This window comes from Salvia miltiorrhiza, chromosome 6 (genome assembly GCF_028751815.1).
Source record: "Salvia miltiorrhiza cultivar Shanhuang (shh) chromosome 6, IMPLAD_Smil_shh, whole genome shotgun sequence".
Lineage (NCBI taxonomy): Eukaryota > Viridiplantae > Streptophyta > Magnoliopsida > Lamiales > Lamiaceae > Salvia > Salvia miltiorrhiza.
The window spans coordinates 41,523,370-41,541,258 of NC_080392.1; the positions used below are offsets into that span (position 1 = coordinate 41,523,370).

The following is a 17,889-nucleotide window of genomic DNA, read 5'->3' on the forward strand; positions in this document are numbered from 1 at the left end:
TCAGAGGACATAATAACTCCAACAAAAGGTACAAAGGGCCATGGATCTTCAAATATTGAAATTAAAGAAGAAACGACAAAATGATTAAATTTACGAGAATACAAATGTATTGTATTCATACTATACAATAAATAGAAAAATCACAATAACTATTGACATTTTAATAAAATGTTCTGAACTATATGCGTGCGTAACTACAGTGAAATATCTAAATTATTGACATTTTAACAAGAATATTTGAAACTATATATAATTACAATTAAATATTTAAGCCTATAAAAAAAATTAACAAAAATGTTCTTTAAAAAATCAATAATTTCTAATCACTATTCATCAGATGCTGACGAGGATATATTAAAAATAAGCTAGCATGAGCAGCGCCGCTTCGCTGCCTAAAATTTTGAAAAAATAAGTAGTGGTACTAATTTCTACCGAGCCGCAAAATCTTTCCATGATCCAAAATTGACTTTTGGAATATTTTTATTAATTTTGTAATGATTTCAATATTTGAATGTAATTATGTATGTTTCGGGACATTTATACTAAAATATGAATAATTCAAGTATGTATTTATAAAGAAATGTTATATTCCATATCTTTTTGTTGTGGTTTTATATTCCATATCTTATATGAACATTGTTCACATTTAGTTCACGATAGCATTTTTATTTGGGTTAATAGGATTTTATGTCCCAAATTTTCAGTGTTTAAAAGGATTTAGTTAATTTTATTGTTTTCTCCACATTGTAGCTTTTTCGTAATTTTGTAACAATTTTTTTTATTTTTTGTTATTTTATTTGTAGTTTGTGCACTTTAAAAATAATAATAATTAAAAAGGTTATCAAAAAATTACAAAAAAAAAATTAAATATATAGAAAACAATAAAACTAACTAAATCCTATTTTATTTTAAATCAAAAATTTTAAATAAATTTATTTTATAAAGTATTTAACTATATTTTCTCCTAACAAATTATATTCTTGATGGGCAGAAGTAATAACGGGAGCCCAAATGTGAGTCATCGATCCGTAATTTTACTCATAAAAATAGACAAAACGACAGAATGTGGAGTGACTTTTCAGAGCGAAACACAAATCATGGCAAAACACACGCACTTTTTAACTCCCCAATAAAGAGATTTTCTTTCAAAGTTGTTGAACAAACTAAAAGTTTTCAACACTTGCTACAACTCCTCATTCAGTCTTGATCTGAATTCATCTGTAAACTCAGTTCAAATTTGATGGATAAATAAAAGAAAGAAAAAGAAAAAAAAAAGAAGTAACAAAAACAATGCCACAAGCTCAATAATTCTTCACAATTTGGGCTAAACAACTCTCATCAATGAAAGCAAGCTACAAGAGCAGCAGAAGGGCATCCCAGGCAGCAGCAACGGCGAAAAGGGCCGGGACGAAAACCCGGCTTCTCAAACTAGGCGGAGAGCTGCTCTTTATCGGTGAGGATGATGGCGGAGGAGGAGGTTTCTCGACGTGGATGGCCACCTTCATGCCACTGAAGCAGAACCCCTTCCCGCTGATGAAGTAGAACGTCTTGGTCACGTTGAGGGGGACGACGTCCCTCCCGGCACCCGTAGTCCAGTTGTGGAGCGGATGCTCGGAGTTGCAGCTCTCGAAATTCGTCTTGTTCACCTCAAGAACGTTCATCTGGTTCCTATCGTACACGAAAACTGCCAACAACACCAAGTGGAAGACGATATAACAACAATGCCAGCCTCTAACATACAATCTAGGCAAAAACTTGTGTACACATTCTCAAATTAGAGTTTATTAAATCCTAATTAGAATTTTAATTAGGGCAGATGATGCATTCATTGTGCATCAAATGCACCAAAGAGTGTTGTTGGTAATAATTGAACATACCTTAATTAGTACTATTGAAACATGGCTAAACAAAGAAATGATTGAAGTAAGGTGCTTTGTTCATACAGTCCAAAGCATGAGTTGCTGCAATAATTTTGTGGCCAACTGTCTTAATCAATGACACTTTATTCCTATTTAACTAAAAGTGGATTGTTGATTTAAGGAAAAAAGCTTCAGTGATAAATGTTAATTAATGAGATAAACATGGATCATAAACATTTTCATTCTTCTAAGAAATATCAATTCACCACTCTTTCCTAAATATCTCTCAAGAACTGAGTACTTTAATCTAATTCTTGCAAATCCCTTCAATTGTCACAAATTCAAAACTTAATAATGTGATTTAATAGCTAAACAGCATCAAACAGAACAATAAGGAGTAGTGCAATTTCATCAATGCAGTCTAATTAACTATTAACAAGTAGAATATAAACTCAATCTTGGGCAACTAACATTACAAGAAGTATTGAAAACAATGCACACTTTCTTACATGTATGTAAAAAGGGAGACAGAATTCATTCACAAAGTAGAAGGTTAAGCAAAATTAAGGTTTATTGAAAAACTAAACCTACAAAAAAGCGAGCTAAAGCAACTACAGATCAAACATTTTCAGTTTCCAAGATTAATTTTTTTTCAAGACCATGAACATGAAACAGCAAAAAAGAAGAGTCTTGAAGAGAAAAATAAATAGGAATAAATAAAAAAAAAGAGTAGATCTGAAAGTGTAAGAGAAGAGAAGAGAGCATACAGAGCCAATCCCCATTGTAGAACTTCTTGTCCTGAGCCCAAATTGTGTAGTTCACACTTTGGCTCCAGCCCATGTTGCCACCCACTATGTAACGCACCGCCGCCACCTCCGGCAACATCACCGCCGCAAACAGGAGCGCCGCCGCTGCCAACAGAACTCCCCTGTTTACTCCCATATTTTTTCTCACTTTCCCGACAGGAAACGAGTGATTCTCGAAGTTCTCTCTCTAGAAGCACACACGGGGATGTAGCAGTTATAATGAGGCGTTGGATGGAGCCGTGTGGGGACAGACTGCAGATCTGTATTTTTGGTTAATTATTTAATCGTTGGAGGTTGCAATAAAATATTAGTGAAAATCTTGAAATTTAGTGAGACGTTTGTGCTTCTTACCATATATGCTTTGGTAAGAGTAGTTAAATAATTCACAAATCATACGAAATAAATATTTTTTGTGACAGGTATAATTGATTATGAATTTCATGGGTGAGTAATAAAAGTTGGCATGTGGATCGATTAATAAAATCTTAGATCAGTTTGTAAAGCAACGTTCAAACTGTAGTCGTACAGCTCATTGTCAGTAGGGCGCTATTTTGACGGTGGATGCTGTATTAATTTAGAGTAATTATTTTTCACAAAATATTTGATTGTAACTTTTGCCCAATTATTATATAAAAAAAATACAAAAATAACTCCTTTTGAGTTTGAAATAATAAAATTATCTTTACTTAATAGTAGTTGGAAATTCATCTTGCTATTCTATATTATTCGAATTACGAATTTTGATCGATATGTTCGATCAGAGTGAGTCGAGCATGCCGTGCATTAATAGTAAATGCTCTAATGCTCGATATATTTGAACACTATGAGTCGAGTAGTCGAACATTCTTAAGAAATGCACTAATATTTGAAATATTTAACCACTACGAGTCAAGAATTATAATGTTAGCTTCAATTCGATCGAAAATAAATCGACATGACCATACAAATTGTAAAAATTATATTTTTTACACAAAAAAAAAATCATTGAATAAAAGTGATGTGGTAAACTTAATTTTAAGGAAAGTTTTATTTCTATTTTTGCCTCGATGACGGTTATAAACTTTTTAAATGGTGATAGTATCATAAGTAACAATAAATTTATGCAGCCACATTGTGGCCACCCACAAACTAGTATAATAAGGAAAATCTTGATTTATTTAATTTATTTTTAAAATAAAAATAGGATTTAGGGTTTTTATTATATTGTCTACATTGTACTTATTTTTAAAATTTTGTTTTTGCATTTTTTATTTTTAATTTATTTTTTAATAAAAATAAAAAATTATCAAAAAATTGCAAAAAAAATAACTACAATGTAAAGAATATGATAAAATAACTAAATCTTATTTTATTTTAAAAAATAAGTTAAATAAATTAAATTATTTTATATTTAGGTAAATTGTGGATGACCACAATGTGGCTGTTTAGCATTACTCAGTAAGTAATGATGATATACAAATAATTCTAAAAAAAAAATAATGATATACAAATATAATTGCGAACTACATATATTTTATTTTAAATGATATTTTTCTAGTATATTTTTTTGTATGTTGTGATTCGAATCTCTAATCTATTAACTGATGGATTAACGTTTTATGAATTGAAATGCGGTTCGTTATCAAAATTATAGAAATTTAAATTAAAAATAGCGCTCGGAAACATATATAGACCCCCCAAAATCTCCGGCCACTGTCGTATTAATTAAGATTCTTATTGTTAAATATTACTCTAATTGTCAATTTTAATTAGTGGTTGGCAACAGCTCTGTCATTAATGATTGCGTGCCCATGTTATTACGAAAGTAATTACTCCAATCAATTACAAAAGTCTACCGCACCGTTCCAAGAAATTTTAGATGAGGTTTTGGAGAGCCTTAAATTCTTCTAGTGAAAATGATTAAAGTCACACTTAGGGGTGTCGATCGGTTCGGGTTCGGTTACCCGTACTCGAATTTTCGATTACCCGAACCCGAAATTGCCAAATTTCAATAACCGTTCCCGAACCGTTTTTGGTGTTCGGTTACCCAATAACCGTTTCGATTAACCGATTGGGTAATAACCGTTCCCGAACCTAATTTGCTAGTTAGAGGATTTGAACCCTGGTCTGCAGAAAACACACACAGTAACTTATCCACTAAATTAAAGCTCATTCTTGTACTTTAAATATATCATAATTTTATTTTAGCTAAGAATCGATTTAAAAATAATAATAATAATAATAACGACAACAATGCATAATAACTCATAATGACTGAGATTGGGGTTCTTCTTCTTCTCCATTTGGATTTGCATTTGGAGGGACATTTGAAGCTTGTTGAGTATGAGCTTGTGAAGCTTCCATTTGATCTACAAAAGTTAAGATACAATTCCAGCTCATAACAAATCCAAAGCAATTCCAAGCAGATAAGTGATTGGTATAAACTGGTGCAACATAATGCAATTCTTTGATGTTCAGAATTTCAGATAATTAAAGGTTGCAAGAAAGTTGAAGTATGATAACTAAAATAGCAACATCTACAATTCTACATTAATTCTGGGAAGACCAATTAACTATTTTAATATGCCGCAAGTATTACATATAGGAAGTGAATTTTGGGTAGAACCCAGCAAAGTCATCTAATAGGATCGGAACATCTTTGCTCAAGTGAAATAATATATCTCAGCAGATTTGCACCAGAAAAAGTAAAATCCGACTGAAACTAGATATCTAACAAGTGGAAGATACTTGACATCACCTTACATTTGAAAATGCTTACTCCTAGCAATTCAAAGCAAAGCTATATATCAGCACACAACACACAATGCATACTAAAGCTATAAAATTGGTGCAACATAACTACATTCTTTGATGTATTCAGATAATTATGAAGCAGCATTCAAGCACAATTCATAGTTCACAACATAACTACATATCTACATACAAAGGGAAGCATTAAACTTGGCGTTAATTGAGCGTTAATTAGCTGATACAGGAAGAGGACTTATCGGGCGACGGACGGACATCGAAGTGGCGCGGCGGCGTGGCGGAGCTGCGTCGCGGAGCGGCGTGGACTGATTTAGAATTCGAAGAGCAGGGCGGCGTGGACGGATTCAGAATTCGAAGGGCGGAGCGGCATGGACTGATTCGGACGGAGGGTGGCTCACGGAGGCGGCGGACGGCGTTGGACGGTCGGAGAGGGGAGGGAGACGGGATTTGGGAAGAGGAAGAGGGATCTGTGAACTGACGGGAGGTGGACTTGAGGACTAGGGTTCCTCCAAATTTTTTAATTTCTAATTTTCTACCAATTAATAATTAAAATATGTACTATATATATATATTAAATAATTAATTAAAAAAAATTTGGTTATTCGGTTAACCCGAATCGGTTATCGGGTTAACCGATAACCGAAAATTTTGTAAAATCAATAACCGAAACCGACCCATTACCCGAAAATTTCGGTTATTGGATACCCAAACCCGAGAATTTCGATTCGATTAATTGGATACCCAAAATCCGATAACCATTTAGACAGCCCTGACTCACACTATTTATCATCTTTTTGTGTTTTTCTTTACCATTGAAGATCACATTTTCTTGTTTGTATGTCGACATATCTTTATTTTTTATTTTTCTCTCTCTTGTATGATAGTGGTAATAACTAACAAAATTGGAAGATCCATCATCTTTTTAAGTACTTCTGGTATCCATTACCCTTAAATGAGTATTTTATATTTACTTTAAAAAAAATAGATGATATTTTTCAAATGAAATTAAATCCGAACATGTCATGTTTTATCATCGTCTTTTTAGAGAGAACTTATATTTTATCATCATTATTACATGCATCAAAGATTTTCTTTTTTAGGAAAACTAGTGGAATTTGAACCAAACCCTAAGCTTTATTGCTTACGGATAGGAGTTCACATGCATCAAGGAAATGAAATATGTATAATAATACTCTATCCGTTTATAAAAGAACTTCCTATCTTTCCTTTTTCGGATGTCCACAAAAAAACTTCATACCTATTTTTGGACTATACCCCACCACTTATAATTACTTATTTTTCACTTTTTCACTTTTTCACAACTCTCAATATTAATTATAACACATTTTCACCACTCCAAATACACCCAATAACTTTTTCTCCACTTTCAATACATTCAACAACATTTTTCTTAAAACTCGTGCCACTCTCTCATAGGAAATTCTTTCGTGGACGAAAGGAGTATAAATTTTTGGGTGAGCAAAATATCCAAAATTTTAACATTCGGTTCAAAATTAAATCAAAATTTAAAATTTATTTCGAATTACTAACTTCTTATTAGCATCGAATGTAATTTTGGGTATATTTTCAAATTTTTAGATCGATTCAAAATAATATATTTAAAATTTGAAAAAAAAATCAACATATAATTAAATTATAATTTATATAATATTATATACATATATATAATTAGTTTTTTTTTAATAAACCGCCCAAAGGGTGAGGGGTTAGGCAGACCCCCAACTTGTAAATAAACAATCAACCAATTTTTCATACATGACGTTGCCCAAAAGTTACAACGCCCAGCAAAAACCACATGAAAACACAGAAAACAAACTGAACAAAACCAAACAAGGATGTAGCCCAAAAGTTACATCCAGATGAAAGAGAAACAAAAATCGAAAAAGAACCAAATCAGAACAAACTACCTATCAACATGAAATCTAAATCTAAATTTAGGATAACCAAGCTGATTTATCCTATATAACCAGAGAAAGAAAATAATGCAGAGCTTAAAAATAGTCGAAAGTAGTCAACACTTGGACCTGATGCCATCTCCTAGCCATAGATCAGTAGGTCGATTTCCCTCACAGTGAATATGAGTGAAACGAACCCGCCGATGCCGAATAAGTTGTCGGATCCGGGCAATAGTGTGACGTATACTAGCATGACCATGATGCCCAGCAGATAGGAGCAAAACGATCGCCGCAGCATCCAGCTCAACCCAGATGTGAGCAGAGAAAGTAATAGCCAGCCTAAGACCATCTAGCAGAACGGCTAACTCAGCCTCAAAATTGGAAGAAGCATCGCAGGGGGTGCAGAAAACAATAAGGAGGGCTCCAGTGTGATCGCGAACCACTCATCACCCACACCACGCTATGTATGAGAGTCGTAAGAACTATCAGTGTTCAGCTTCACCCACGGGGACTCTGGGGGACCCAACGCACTATAATGGAATGAAGAGTCCTCCTCTCAGAGGGAGCTGGTGGCATGAAGTCAACTAGAGAAACTCATCGTCGCCAATGAGTGTCGGTAAGTGTCTCTGCCGCCACAAGGAGACGAAGATAATGAGTAACCTGTCAAATCACGTGAGATGAACGAAAAGGAATAGTCTTGTGCTTATGACTATTCTATTTCATCCAAGGGAACCACATAATCAAACAAGGAACCAAAAAGGAAATATGCCTCTTGCGTGTGAAGAGGTGTGTGCATAGAAGGAAACCAAGAGTCAAAATGAGCTCAATCAATCAAAACAGCCTCACTCCACAGGAACACATGCAAACAAGACTCAGATTGAGTAGATAGACAACAAAGATACATGAAAGTAAGAGAAATACCCCGCGATCAGAGACGAGAGCATATATATAATTAGTTATCACTACTACACTCACACTCTCACGCACCCGCTCCATCTCAAATTCTCAAACAAGATCTTTTAGTTAAAATAATGTAACAAAATCTATATTTATATAATACATAGAAACACATTTTTTTATCCAAAAAAAATTCCGCCAATTTAATAGCATTGTTGAAATTATTACATTAATTGAGAATAATGTTTTAAAAGTAGCGAGAGGAGAGAATAAATATGAGAGAGAGAGAGAGAGATAGAAAAAAAAAAGAAAAAAAAAGAAAGGGTAATTGTCTGTAAATCCCTAACGTTTACACAGAATTGGTTTTTGCACCTATTTTTATTTTTCTACTTTTAAATACCTAACCTTTAGTTTTTTGTCTGAAAATTATCCGGCGATCGGTTTTTTCTTACGCCGGCGCCGAAAAATGTCACTATGGCAGCCGGAATTGATGAGGTGGCAGTCGGAATTGACACCTAAACGTATTTTTTACATGTGGCCAAAAAATAAAAATAAAATAAAATAAAATAAATTCCAAATCATCATCATCTTCCTCAAACCTTATCCCCTCTCCCCCAACAAGTCGCCGCCTCCCTCCTGCCAGCACCACCGGCGCCTCCCCTTCGCCGTCCCCTTCCCTCTCCCAACCCGCCGTTGCCACGACACACAGAGAGATTCTCGGCACCTCCGTCTCCCTCAAAACTACGGCCCCACCTCCGTCGTCGTGACACACAGAGAGCTTCTCGACACCTCCGTCTCCCTCAGAACTACGCCGCCATCTCCGTCTCCCTCTGAAAACTCGGCACACCCACCTCTCCTTCTGCGGCGACTCACGGCAGCGGCGACATTCTAGCCCCCATTCCCTCCGATTTTCGACGACAGAAACCCTAGATCCCCAAATTCTAGCCCCCATTCTCTCTGATTTCCGATGACAAAAATTACTCCATTTTCTCTATTTCAACATCGGCCGACAGTAGCAACTCTCTCGATTTGGAGAGGGGCCGGCGGAGATGGGCCTCTCAAATTGGAGAGGGGCCGACGGAGAGAGGCCAGCAGACGGAATACAGGAGATGGGCCTCTCGATTTGATCAGGTAGCGGCGGCGGAGGGTGGGAGAATGAGAGGGGTCGACGGAGGGCGGGGGAAGAGGAGGCGGCGGTGGTGGTAGCGTGGCCGATTTGCAGAGATCAGCGCCCGGTGGCAGATGGTGGGGGAAGGAGAGGAGGGAGGGCGGCGGGTGGGGAAACGAGGGAGAGGGGGAAGAAGACGGGGGGGTGGGGGGTTATTCCACATGTGAATTTTTTTTCTTTTTTTTGTTTAATTTTATTCCACATGTTAAATATATACTTAGGTGTCAATTCCGGCTGCCACAGTGGTATTTTCGGCGTGGGCGTAAGAAAAAACCGATCGCCGGATAATTTTCAGACAAAAAACTAAAGGTTAGACATTTAAAAGAAGAAAAATAAAAATAGGTGCAAAAACCAATTCCGTGTAAACATTATGGATTTACAGGCAATTACCCCCCCTCCCCCCAAAAAAAAGGAAAATATGAGAGAGAATAAAAAGAGGGAAGTTACATAAAAATGAGGGAATAAAGAAAAGAGAGAGAAAAAAGGAAAATGGAGAGAAAATATAAGTTAACAGCCGAAAATGAGATAGGAGAGAAAACATATTTTTTTGAGACTTTAAATAATTATATATTATTTGTTTTAAATTTATTTTTTATAATTTTTATATTAAAATTAAAAAATTTATCATGATTTATTATTTGAGGTCTTATTGAATATGTTTTTATTAATAAAAAAAAGAGTTGTAAAGATTATATTTTCCTGACACATTTTTTTTCATATTTTTTCTCCAGTAAATTTATATATCTCTCTTTTTTGTTGGTTTTTTTTAATTTTTATTTTTATTTTTATTTTTATTTTGCTTTGTCTAAAAATTATCAACTTTGATTAATGAAAAAATATTGAATATGTATCTTAAATTAAAGATCATTATTAAATCTTTAATTTAGTATAAAAATTTATATATAACTGCAACTAATTACTATTTATACTTGCTTTTGATTTTTGAAAATTTTATATACTTACACTCATTATCAATTAATAAAATTTATTTGTTATTTTCAACTATTGAAAATACAAAGTCAAAAAATAATTTTAGTTTCAGATTTTTCATTGAGTAATTGGTGTGAATTATCTTTTTTCTTTTAATAATTCATATTTACTTATATTTTGATATTATTTATTTATTTATTTAAAATGTCATTCAATTTTGATGTCTGTCATGCATCGCATGAGCGGGCGTACTAGTATACAATAATAAGCAAGTTGTTTAAGATGTCTTAAATTTTTTAATATGAAAGTTTTTAGGAGAAAGTGACACATGTTTTAAGATAAAGATGTTGAGTGTATTGAGAGTGGTGAAAATATATTGTACTCCCTCCGTCCCAAACGAAATGTCCTATTTTCCTTTTTGGGCTGTCCCAAACGAAATGTCATGTTTCCTTTTTTGGCAATACACTCTCTCTCTATACTTAATATTTAAATAATTTTCACCAACCCACTTTATCTACTTTATACACATTTCTTAATCTCCGTGCCGAAAAGAAATGAGCCATTTCGTTTGGGACGGAGGGAGTAATTAATAGGGTTAATTACGCTAAAACTCACGAACTTTACCCCAATTTTAAACTTTTCCATAAACTTTAAATTTTATCTGGAATACCACCAATTTAATGGGTCATTCAATTTTTCCACAATTTTCATAATTCCCCAAATTAGAAGTTGACATGCACTTTTTAAGTTGCCGAAAATATGACATGGAACTGCCAGACGATGAATAAAACGACGTTGTTTAGTCCTCTGACCTCTGTCTTCCTCCGTCCTCTCTTCTCTCTAACACAAACTGGGGAAGGTTGCCGCCCTTTTTTAACCCGGCGATGGTCGCCGCCTCTTCGGCCACCGTCGTCTCTCACTCTCTCTCGCTCGCTCGGACAGGAAAGCAATTCCCTCAATCCCAGTCAGTGATGGTGTAAATAAACAGCAACGAGGGCCCGGAGATGGCGGCGAAGTACCACGAGTCCCATCGGATCTGGATCAAGCAAAGATCTCAGATGCCTAATTTGGAGAAATTAGGGTTGACGGTGTCGAAGAAGAAGACAAGGGATTTGGAGCGAAAATTGAGCTGAAAAATGTTGATGACGAAGAGGTTATTCCAAGAGACAAATCAAATCTTGATGAGGAAGTGGTTATTAAGTTCCCGAATAAAAATTTGGCAGCACTCAAGGTTCCAGAGAAGGTTTTCATCACTGATTCACTCTCTAAAATTGCATCTGGGAAAATTCAGAGGCGGGCTGTTCCGAGCACTTCCTTGCACAATCTATTGCGGTCATCGATGACGAGCTAGAGGTGCGAGAATGAGGCGCCAATCTCGAGGAGGTGGTGGGGCAGGGAGAGAGGGGACCACCTGACGGCGGTGATGAAGGCGGAGAAAGGGTGAAGGGAACGACAGTTTGGACAAATGGATTTTTTTTTATTATTATTGTTTTTCAAGTGTCAATTTTTCAGTCCAAGTAGGCGCCGTGTCAGCTCGGTACTACCACATAGGCGCCAAGTTAGTTCGGTACTTCACCGGAGCTCAAAAGTGTGGAAAAATTGAACGAGTCATTAAATTGATGGAATTGCAGACAAAAAATAAAGTTCGTGTGAAAGTTGAAAATCAGCCCAAAGTTTATGAGTTTTAATGTAATTAACCCTAATTAATATTGTGTTATTTTAATTTGTTGAGAGTGGTGAAAAGTAAAGATAAATAGAGTATTATAAGTGGTAGGATATAGTTCAAAAAAGAATAGAAAGTTTTTTTGTAAGCGTCCCAAAAAAAGTAGTAATTTTTATCATGATAAAAGGGAGTACAATTTATCTATTTTACATGGTTTGAAGGCTAATAACAATGAGCAAAATTATGTTACACATTTTATCAAATTTGATCTCATATTGTCAAACAAACAATGAGTTCTATAATAATAAGTGTAGCTTGAATGATTACCAACCGTTAACATCTTAATCATATTTACTAGAAAATTTGGTGAGAATACTTGAAAAATGAAGTGGTTACCAAAGTAGGGAGTAATGACAAGATGATAGATGAAATAGGTGTAGTGCATTGTGAGAGAAAAATACAATTGGTAATTTGGTTTAGTGGGCCAGATTTTATGCTTATCTGCTATAATCATAGGCTACAAAATGGGCTGACCCTACCCACTACCCTTCTTCTTTGGGCTAACTTTCAAATTTTGTCACCGTAACCACATGCATTCCAAATTTCATCTCTTTACATCTACCTTAATTTAATACTCCCTCCGTCCCATGAAGAATGACACAGTTTTTTTCGATATAAGAATTAACAAATTGGTATTTTGTCTATTAAGTGTGGTAGGTGAAAAAGTGAAAATATGAATAAAAGATAATTTTTTTTGTCATTTTTAAAAACGTGTCATGCTTCGTGGGACAGACCAAAAAGGAAACTGTATCATGCTTCGTGGGACGGAGGGAGTAACTAAGATTTGAAAGATTTACCCGAGCTCAATTTGTTAATCAAAATACATCCAAAATCACTTAATATTCGATTCTGTATCTCATTTTCAATTTTCTATATTTTTTTTTCTTCAATTTAATTTTATATGCTTTAATTTAATTTTATGATCATTAACCATGATCTATTCTATTCAATTATTATTATTATTATTATTATTATTATTATTATTATTATTATTATTATTATTATTATTATTATTATTAAGGTTGATAAATTTAAAGTTGGACTATATAAAATTTTAATTTTTGTAAATAAAAGTTAAGTATAATTCATAATATAAATTTCATTTTCATAAAATATTACTCACTTCGTCTCTTAAAAACATGCACAATTAGCCATTTTAGTATGTCTCTTAAAAACATTCACTTTTCATTTTTGGACATCACTCTACTCAAAACAAAGTGAGACCCATTCCCCACTAACACATTGATCTAACATTTTTTAAAATTCGTGCCACCAAAAGTGTCGTATGTTTTTAGGAGACAGAGCGAGTATTAAAATAATAGATATAATAGTGAAACATAGTGCGACACACGCAAAATTGTGGTTCACTTAATCCCATCTCATTGAGAATAAGTTATTTGGCTAAGCTTATAAGCTCCAACAACTTATAAGATTTTCCAAAAGCTTATAAATTGTCAAAATGTTTGGATATTAAGCTTATAATCTAGAGAAAGAATTGTAAGCTAAAGAGAGAAAATCACAATTAAAGATAGAAATTTAATGACGAAATATGAACAAATAATAGTACAGTTATTTTTGTAAAATGATTGTTGGTTATGAGATTATGAAAACATAAGTTCAAATTGGGAAACTTATTTGTTGGAGACCTTATAAGTTGTTGAAATTTATTTTCTATTGCTTAACCTATTTTAAGAGCTTATTTTATTAAAACATTTTTCAGAAGCTTATAAGCTTAATCGCACGCCATTAAAAGTTAGGTATTTAGTTCGTTCGATTTTTTTAACAATTATTTAATGCAATTTATTGAGTATTCAATGATAAAAATCGAAACCTAAATTTTATTAAATTTATATTTTTTCAATTTACTTTTTTGTTTTTGTTTATTTACCTCTAAAACCTAATAATAGGAGTAATGTTCACGACATTTGCTCGAGACAATTCCAACATCACTATTTTGTGTTTTTAGAGCTCACACATAACCTTCCCTTCCTATAAGAAACACAAGACTGAAACATGAGCAAGTAGCGTATCGAGATCCACATTTTAAAAACATTAATTTTATAAATACACAAAATCATACTATTTGAAACTTTCACCGATTAAGCAGTCCACAATCATTCACAGCAAAAGTTCTTCAACATTGATTCAACAAATGTAAAGGCTCTGCAAACTATCATCTATAATGAGCTAATAATTATGGAAGCAGCATGTTATGTTATAAACAGATTCAGATCCTCTTCTTGAACGCCATCCTTTCCTCGTTCAATTTAATCGAGTCTTCTCAAAAGATACTCAACCTGAACTTGCTTTGTCAATGGCATGATCCAATCCCAGTAAAGATCAGCAACTATGCTTGGTTTGATTTTGTACACCGCTTCAGTGTTGTCTTCGCTTCCAGAGAGAGTCACTTCTTGCCCGTATGTCCGGGTTTTCATCTCAACTCTTCTCCTGATAACCTCTTCGACCTCTGGGTATGTAAGCAAATCCATTAGTCCATCTCTGTCCTGCATCATCATAGAAAACATTTTGAGTAAACAGTCAAAACAAGGCTCTGGTTTACAATGAGCGGATGATGCAGAAGAGACACTAGTAATGCCAACGTACTTGTGCTATAATGGCAGCTTTGTAGACATCAGGAGATTCCCGGAATTTTGCTTCAGCAACAAATTTACCATAGTGAATTCTCTTTGACAGGGCCTACAAATAGAGTAAGATCGATTGAGATGTGTTGGTAAGTGGGCTATGCAATCGTGTAAGCAAATGTGCAAAGAAGCTGAACTCAGGCTGTGTTGGGCATTATTAATATGCATTTCTGATAACATAATGACAAACTCACATCATTTACTTTTTCAAGTAGCGATGATCATAAGAATGCATACCTGCAAACAAATTGTGTCACAAGTAGCAGAGGATCCACAATTACCATCATGACCTTCTTTAACTAATCTGGGGAGGAGATTCTTGAAATACATGTCCCAAATCTGACCATTAATATTGATTGAGTCTGCTGCAGGATGGAGAACCTGTGGAAGTTTCATACTCATTAGAGTCGAGTTTATCATATAGTACAAAGCCTAGCCACAAGAATGCAAAGATTCCGTTTAGAAATTATCATCAAGTAGCTCAATCCATGGATTTCAGCAATTCTACAGTAGCATCATTCATGTCTAGGTAATCGTCTGATTATATACACATTTATATAGTTAGAATGATGATACTAAAACTCGACTACAATGAAGTGTTCCACTTAGTTGACATAAAGTAAGCTATCCAAATTTTCTGACATCAAAGCCTAGTGGCGCAGAAAGAGATTAGCTTTATTTTGTATAGCTATGAATAGTTTGGGCACTTCTATCATAATATTTGTTTTTCTTTTTTACATCAATAGCTTGTGGATCCATGTTATTCTAGATAAGCAAGGCATCAACTCTGTGATCTTCGATTGGTTAGGAGATAGTGGATTTCATAGTGCTAATGGACAACAAGTCATTTATTACTTTACCTGTGGATACTCAAGGGGAGGCAACAGTGGCTCCGGTAGAGTATCAGGGAAGAAAGGATGCTCGTCAGGACTCTTGTATCTTCCAACCTGAATCAAATACCAATGAAGCATGAATAAGCTAGAATATTGAAAGATTCTAAAAAAGTGTAAGATGTTGTTCAACATACTGTTGCATGAAGCTTTTCAGTTTCTTTGACCATGTACTCAATCAAAGAGCCACTGAATCCTTTCATGGCAAAAGCATTAGGATCATATGTTTCTCCATTGTAACAAAATTGAGCTCTCTCCACAAGACCAAATATAATGCTATCCTCTTGCCGTATCAATGAGTTTCTGATACCATCAAGGGTATAGCACTCGCTCTCATCTATCCTATGCTTTGGTTCCAACCTGAAAAGAACGAAGATATTCCATTGAGAATAAATTTAACAGATCTACTCAACAGTTTGTTCAGAGTAACATGTGACATAGATATTTATGTTTGATAACCCAAGTCCGTAAATAACATCCACAGGTTGTTCATAGCAGCAAGATTCAATGTTAAAACTCATGCAGGGTTCATATTCTACTATCTACTCCATCAATGGAGATTGTTTTCTTTTTTCCTTTCTGAGTGAAATCTCATCAACACAGAAAACGCTGAATGGGAGTCCATTGAGATCAGAAAAGGCGAACTCTGTATATACTACTTTTGATAGGAAAAAATGCTACTTCCACCAGTTCAAATAACATTCATCTCCCTGTAAATCATAAATTTTTTATGATTTCATCAACACGGAGACTTGAAGAAAAATCTGAGATAATTGACTACAGACTTCATTTATTTATCTCTTTGTTTTTCCTTATCATGACAAATTAAGGAAGAATGACTCAGAATGCAAAATCATAAACTATAGTAGTATCGAAAATTGCACGCATAACATACACGAATCCAGAATTACAAGCAGGAATCACAACATGAATGCATACATTCAAAAGGGGGATAAATGGAAATCTGTTTCGAGAAAACAATCAAAACCCATTACCGACAAAAAAAAAATATAATAATCGTGAAAATAAATAAAAAAAAAAAAAATCATTAGTATTCTGTACCCAAGAGTAGCTGCGGAAGCTCGAATTGTGAGAGGGACAATACTCGAATTCTGAAAGCGGACGGCGCGATTTGTTTGCCATTTTTTGTGGGCGAAACGGCGCGAGGGCTTGGAAATGCAGGGGCCGGACACGGTGGGAGAGGCAGCTCTCAACAGCTTCGCCTCCATTTGTAAAACCCCAGAAGAAAAAGTTGGCAAGAAAGAGATAGATTGTGAGAGAAAGAAGAGAAGTAGTAAAATGCAGGAATTGAAGAAGGGAAGAAGAAAATGAAAAGAAATTGCAGAAAGGAAAGGGAAAGTTCTCTTTGTTTGTTTGTGGGTAGTTGGTTGGCTTCTCTTCTCGGTGGGTGTCGTAGTAGTTGAGTTCTAGAGAGAGAGAGGGGTAGGTAGAAGCGTAGAAGGAAGTGGATCCTCTTTTTTTTTTTTTTTTTTTTTGAAGTATAGAAATATTTATTACTTATTATTTTATTTCAAAAATATTCCTCAAGTGATAGTTCATCCACGACATTCTTCTTTGAAACTGTATGAGCCATTATAATGGGTCTAATTTCAAGCTATAAATGTTGAAACATATTTGGGGTGGGAATTTAAATTGAACTAGTGGTTTTGGCGACATAATTGTAAATGAATTAATTAGGTGTGAATGTGTGGTAGAAGCCTAGAAGGTGGAGGTTACAGATTTGAAGATGAGACCGTAGCGTCAAAAGTTCAAACCTTAAATTTAATCTTATTAGGACGGCTCTCATGCAACGCTTTGCACGAGTCACAATATATTTATTTATTTTTAAAATTTTAAATTATATAAAAATATCAAAATATAATTACTTATGAGTTAAATTAATTAATAACAAAAAATAATATTAATTTAAATTTTAATATTTGATTTAAAATAATAAGTGATAACAATATTATCAAATTTAATACTCTTTGTACGGATAAACAAATTTAATAAATTAAATGTAATTTTTTACAACAATAAATGACATAGCCGAGAAAACAACTCATTCGGTGTAACACAAGTGAACTTTTTTTTTATATATATAACTAGTATACCATTCGTGCTGGGATGTGTCATATATATTTTGATTTTTTTAAGAATTATTTGAAAATGTCTCCAAGGAGACACCAAGCGGTGCGATCTCCTGTGTATGAACAGTCAGGTCCTGAATTCAAACCGCACCGCTCCCTCTCCCCAACTCCCCAAGTTAAAAAAAAAAAGAATTATTTGAAAATTTTAAATCATGACTCA

At 34.3% G+C, this 17,889-nt stretch overlaps 2 protein-coding genes and 1 long non-coding RNA gene across 3 annotated transcripts; all 3 read right to left on the reverse strand.

The window, feature by feature from the left end:
* Window positions 1-1,115: 1,115 nt before the first annotated feature.
* On the reverse strand, window positions 1,116-3,012 carry LOC130989612 (early nodulin-like protein 17). The gene is made up of 2 exons (XM_057913626.1): window positions 2,627-3,012; window positions 1,116-1,684 (listed from the first exon to the last, which is right to left on the reverse strand). Exons 1-2 carry the CDS (start codon window positions 2,799-2,801, stop codon window positions 1,353-1,355), a joined length of 507 nt encoding a protein of 168 aa, XP_057769609.1. The 5' UTR covers window positions 2,802-3,012; the 3' UTR covers window positions 1,116-1,352.
* A 1,767-nt stretch (window positions 3,013-4,779) lies between these two features.
* On the reverse strand, window positions 4,780-5,950 carry LOC130989613 (uncharacterized). Its single transcript, XR_009090702.1, has 2 exons — window positions 5,669-5,950; window positions 4,780-5,088 (listed from the first exon to the last, which is right to left on the reverse strand). It is a non-coding gene; the product is annotated as an uncharacterized LOC130989613 (long non-coding RNA).
* An 8,138-nt stretch (window positions 5,951-14,088) lies between these two features.
* LOC130989614 (chorismate mutase 1, chloroplastic-like) lies at window positions 14,089-17,282 on the reverse strand. The gene is made up of 6 exons (XM_057913627.1): window positions 16,642-17,282; window positions 15,717-15,939; window positions 15,550-15,636; window positions 14,927-15,070; window positions 14,652-14,744; window positions 14,089-14,551 (listed from the first exon to the last, which is right to left on the reverse strand). Exons 1-6 carry the CDS (start codon window positions 16,806-16,808, stop codon window positions 14,315-14,317), a joined length of 951 nt encoding a protein of 316 aa, XP_057769610.1. The 5' UTR covers window positions 16,809-17,282; the 3' UTR covers window positions 14,089-14,314.
* Between the last annotated feature and the right edge of the window lie 607 nt (window positions 17,283-17,889).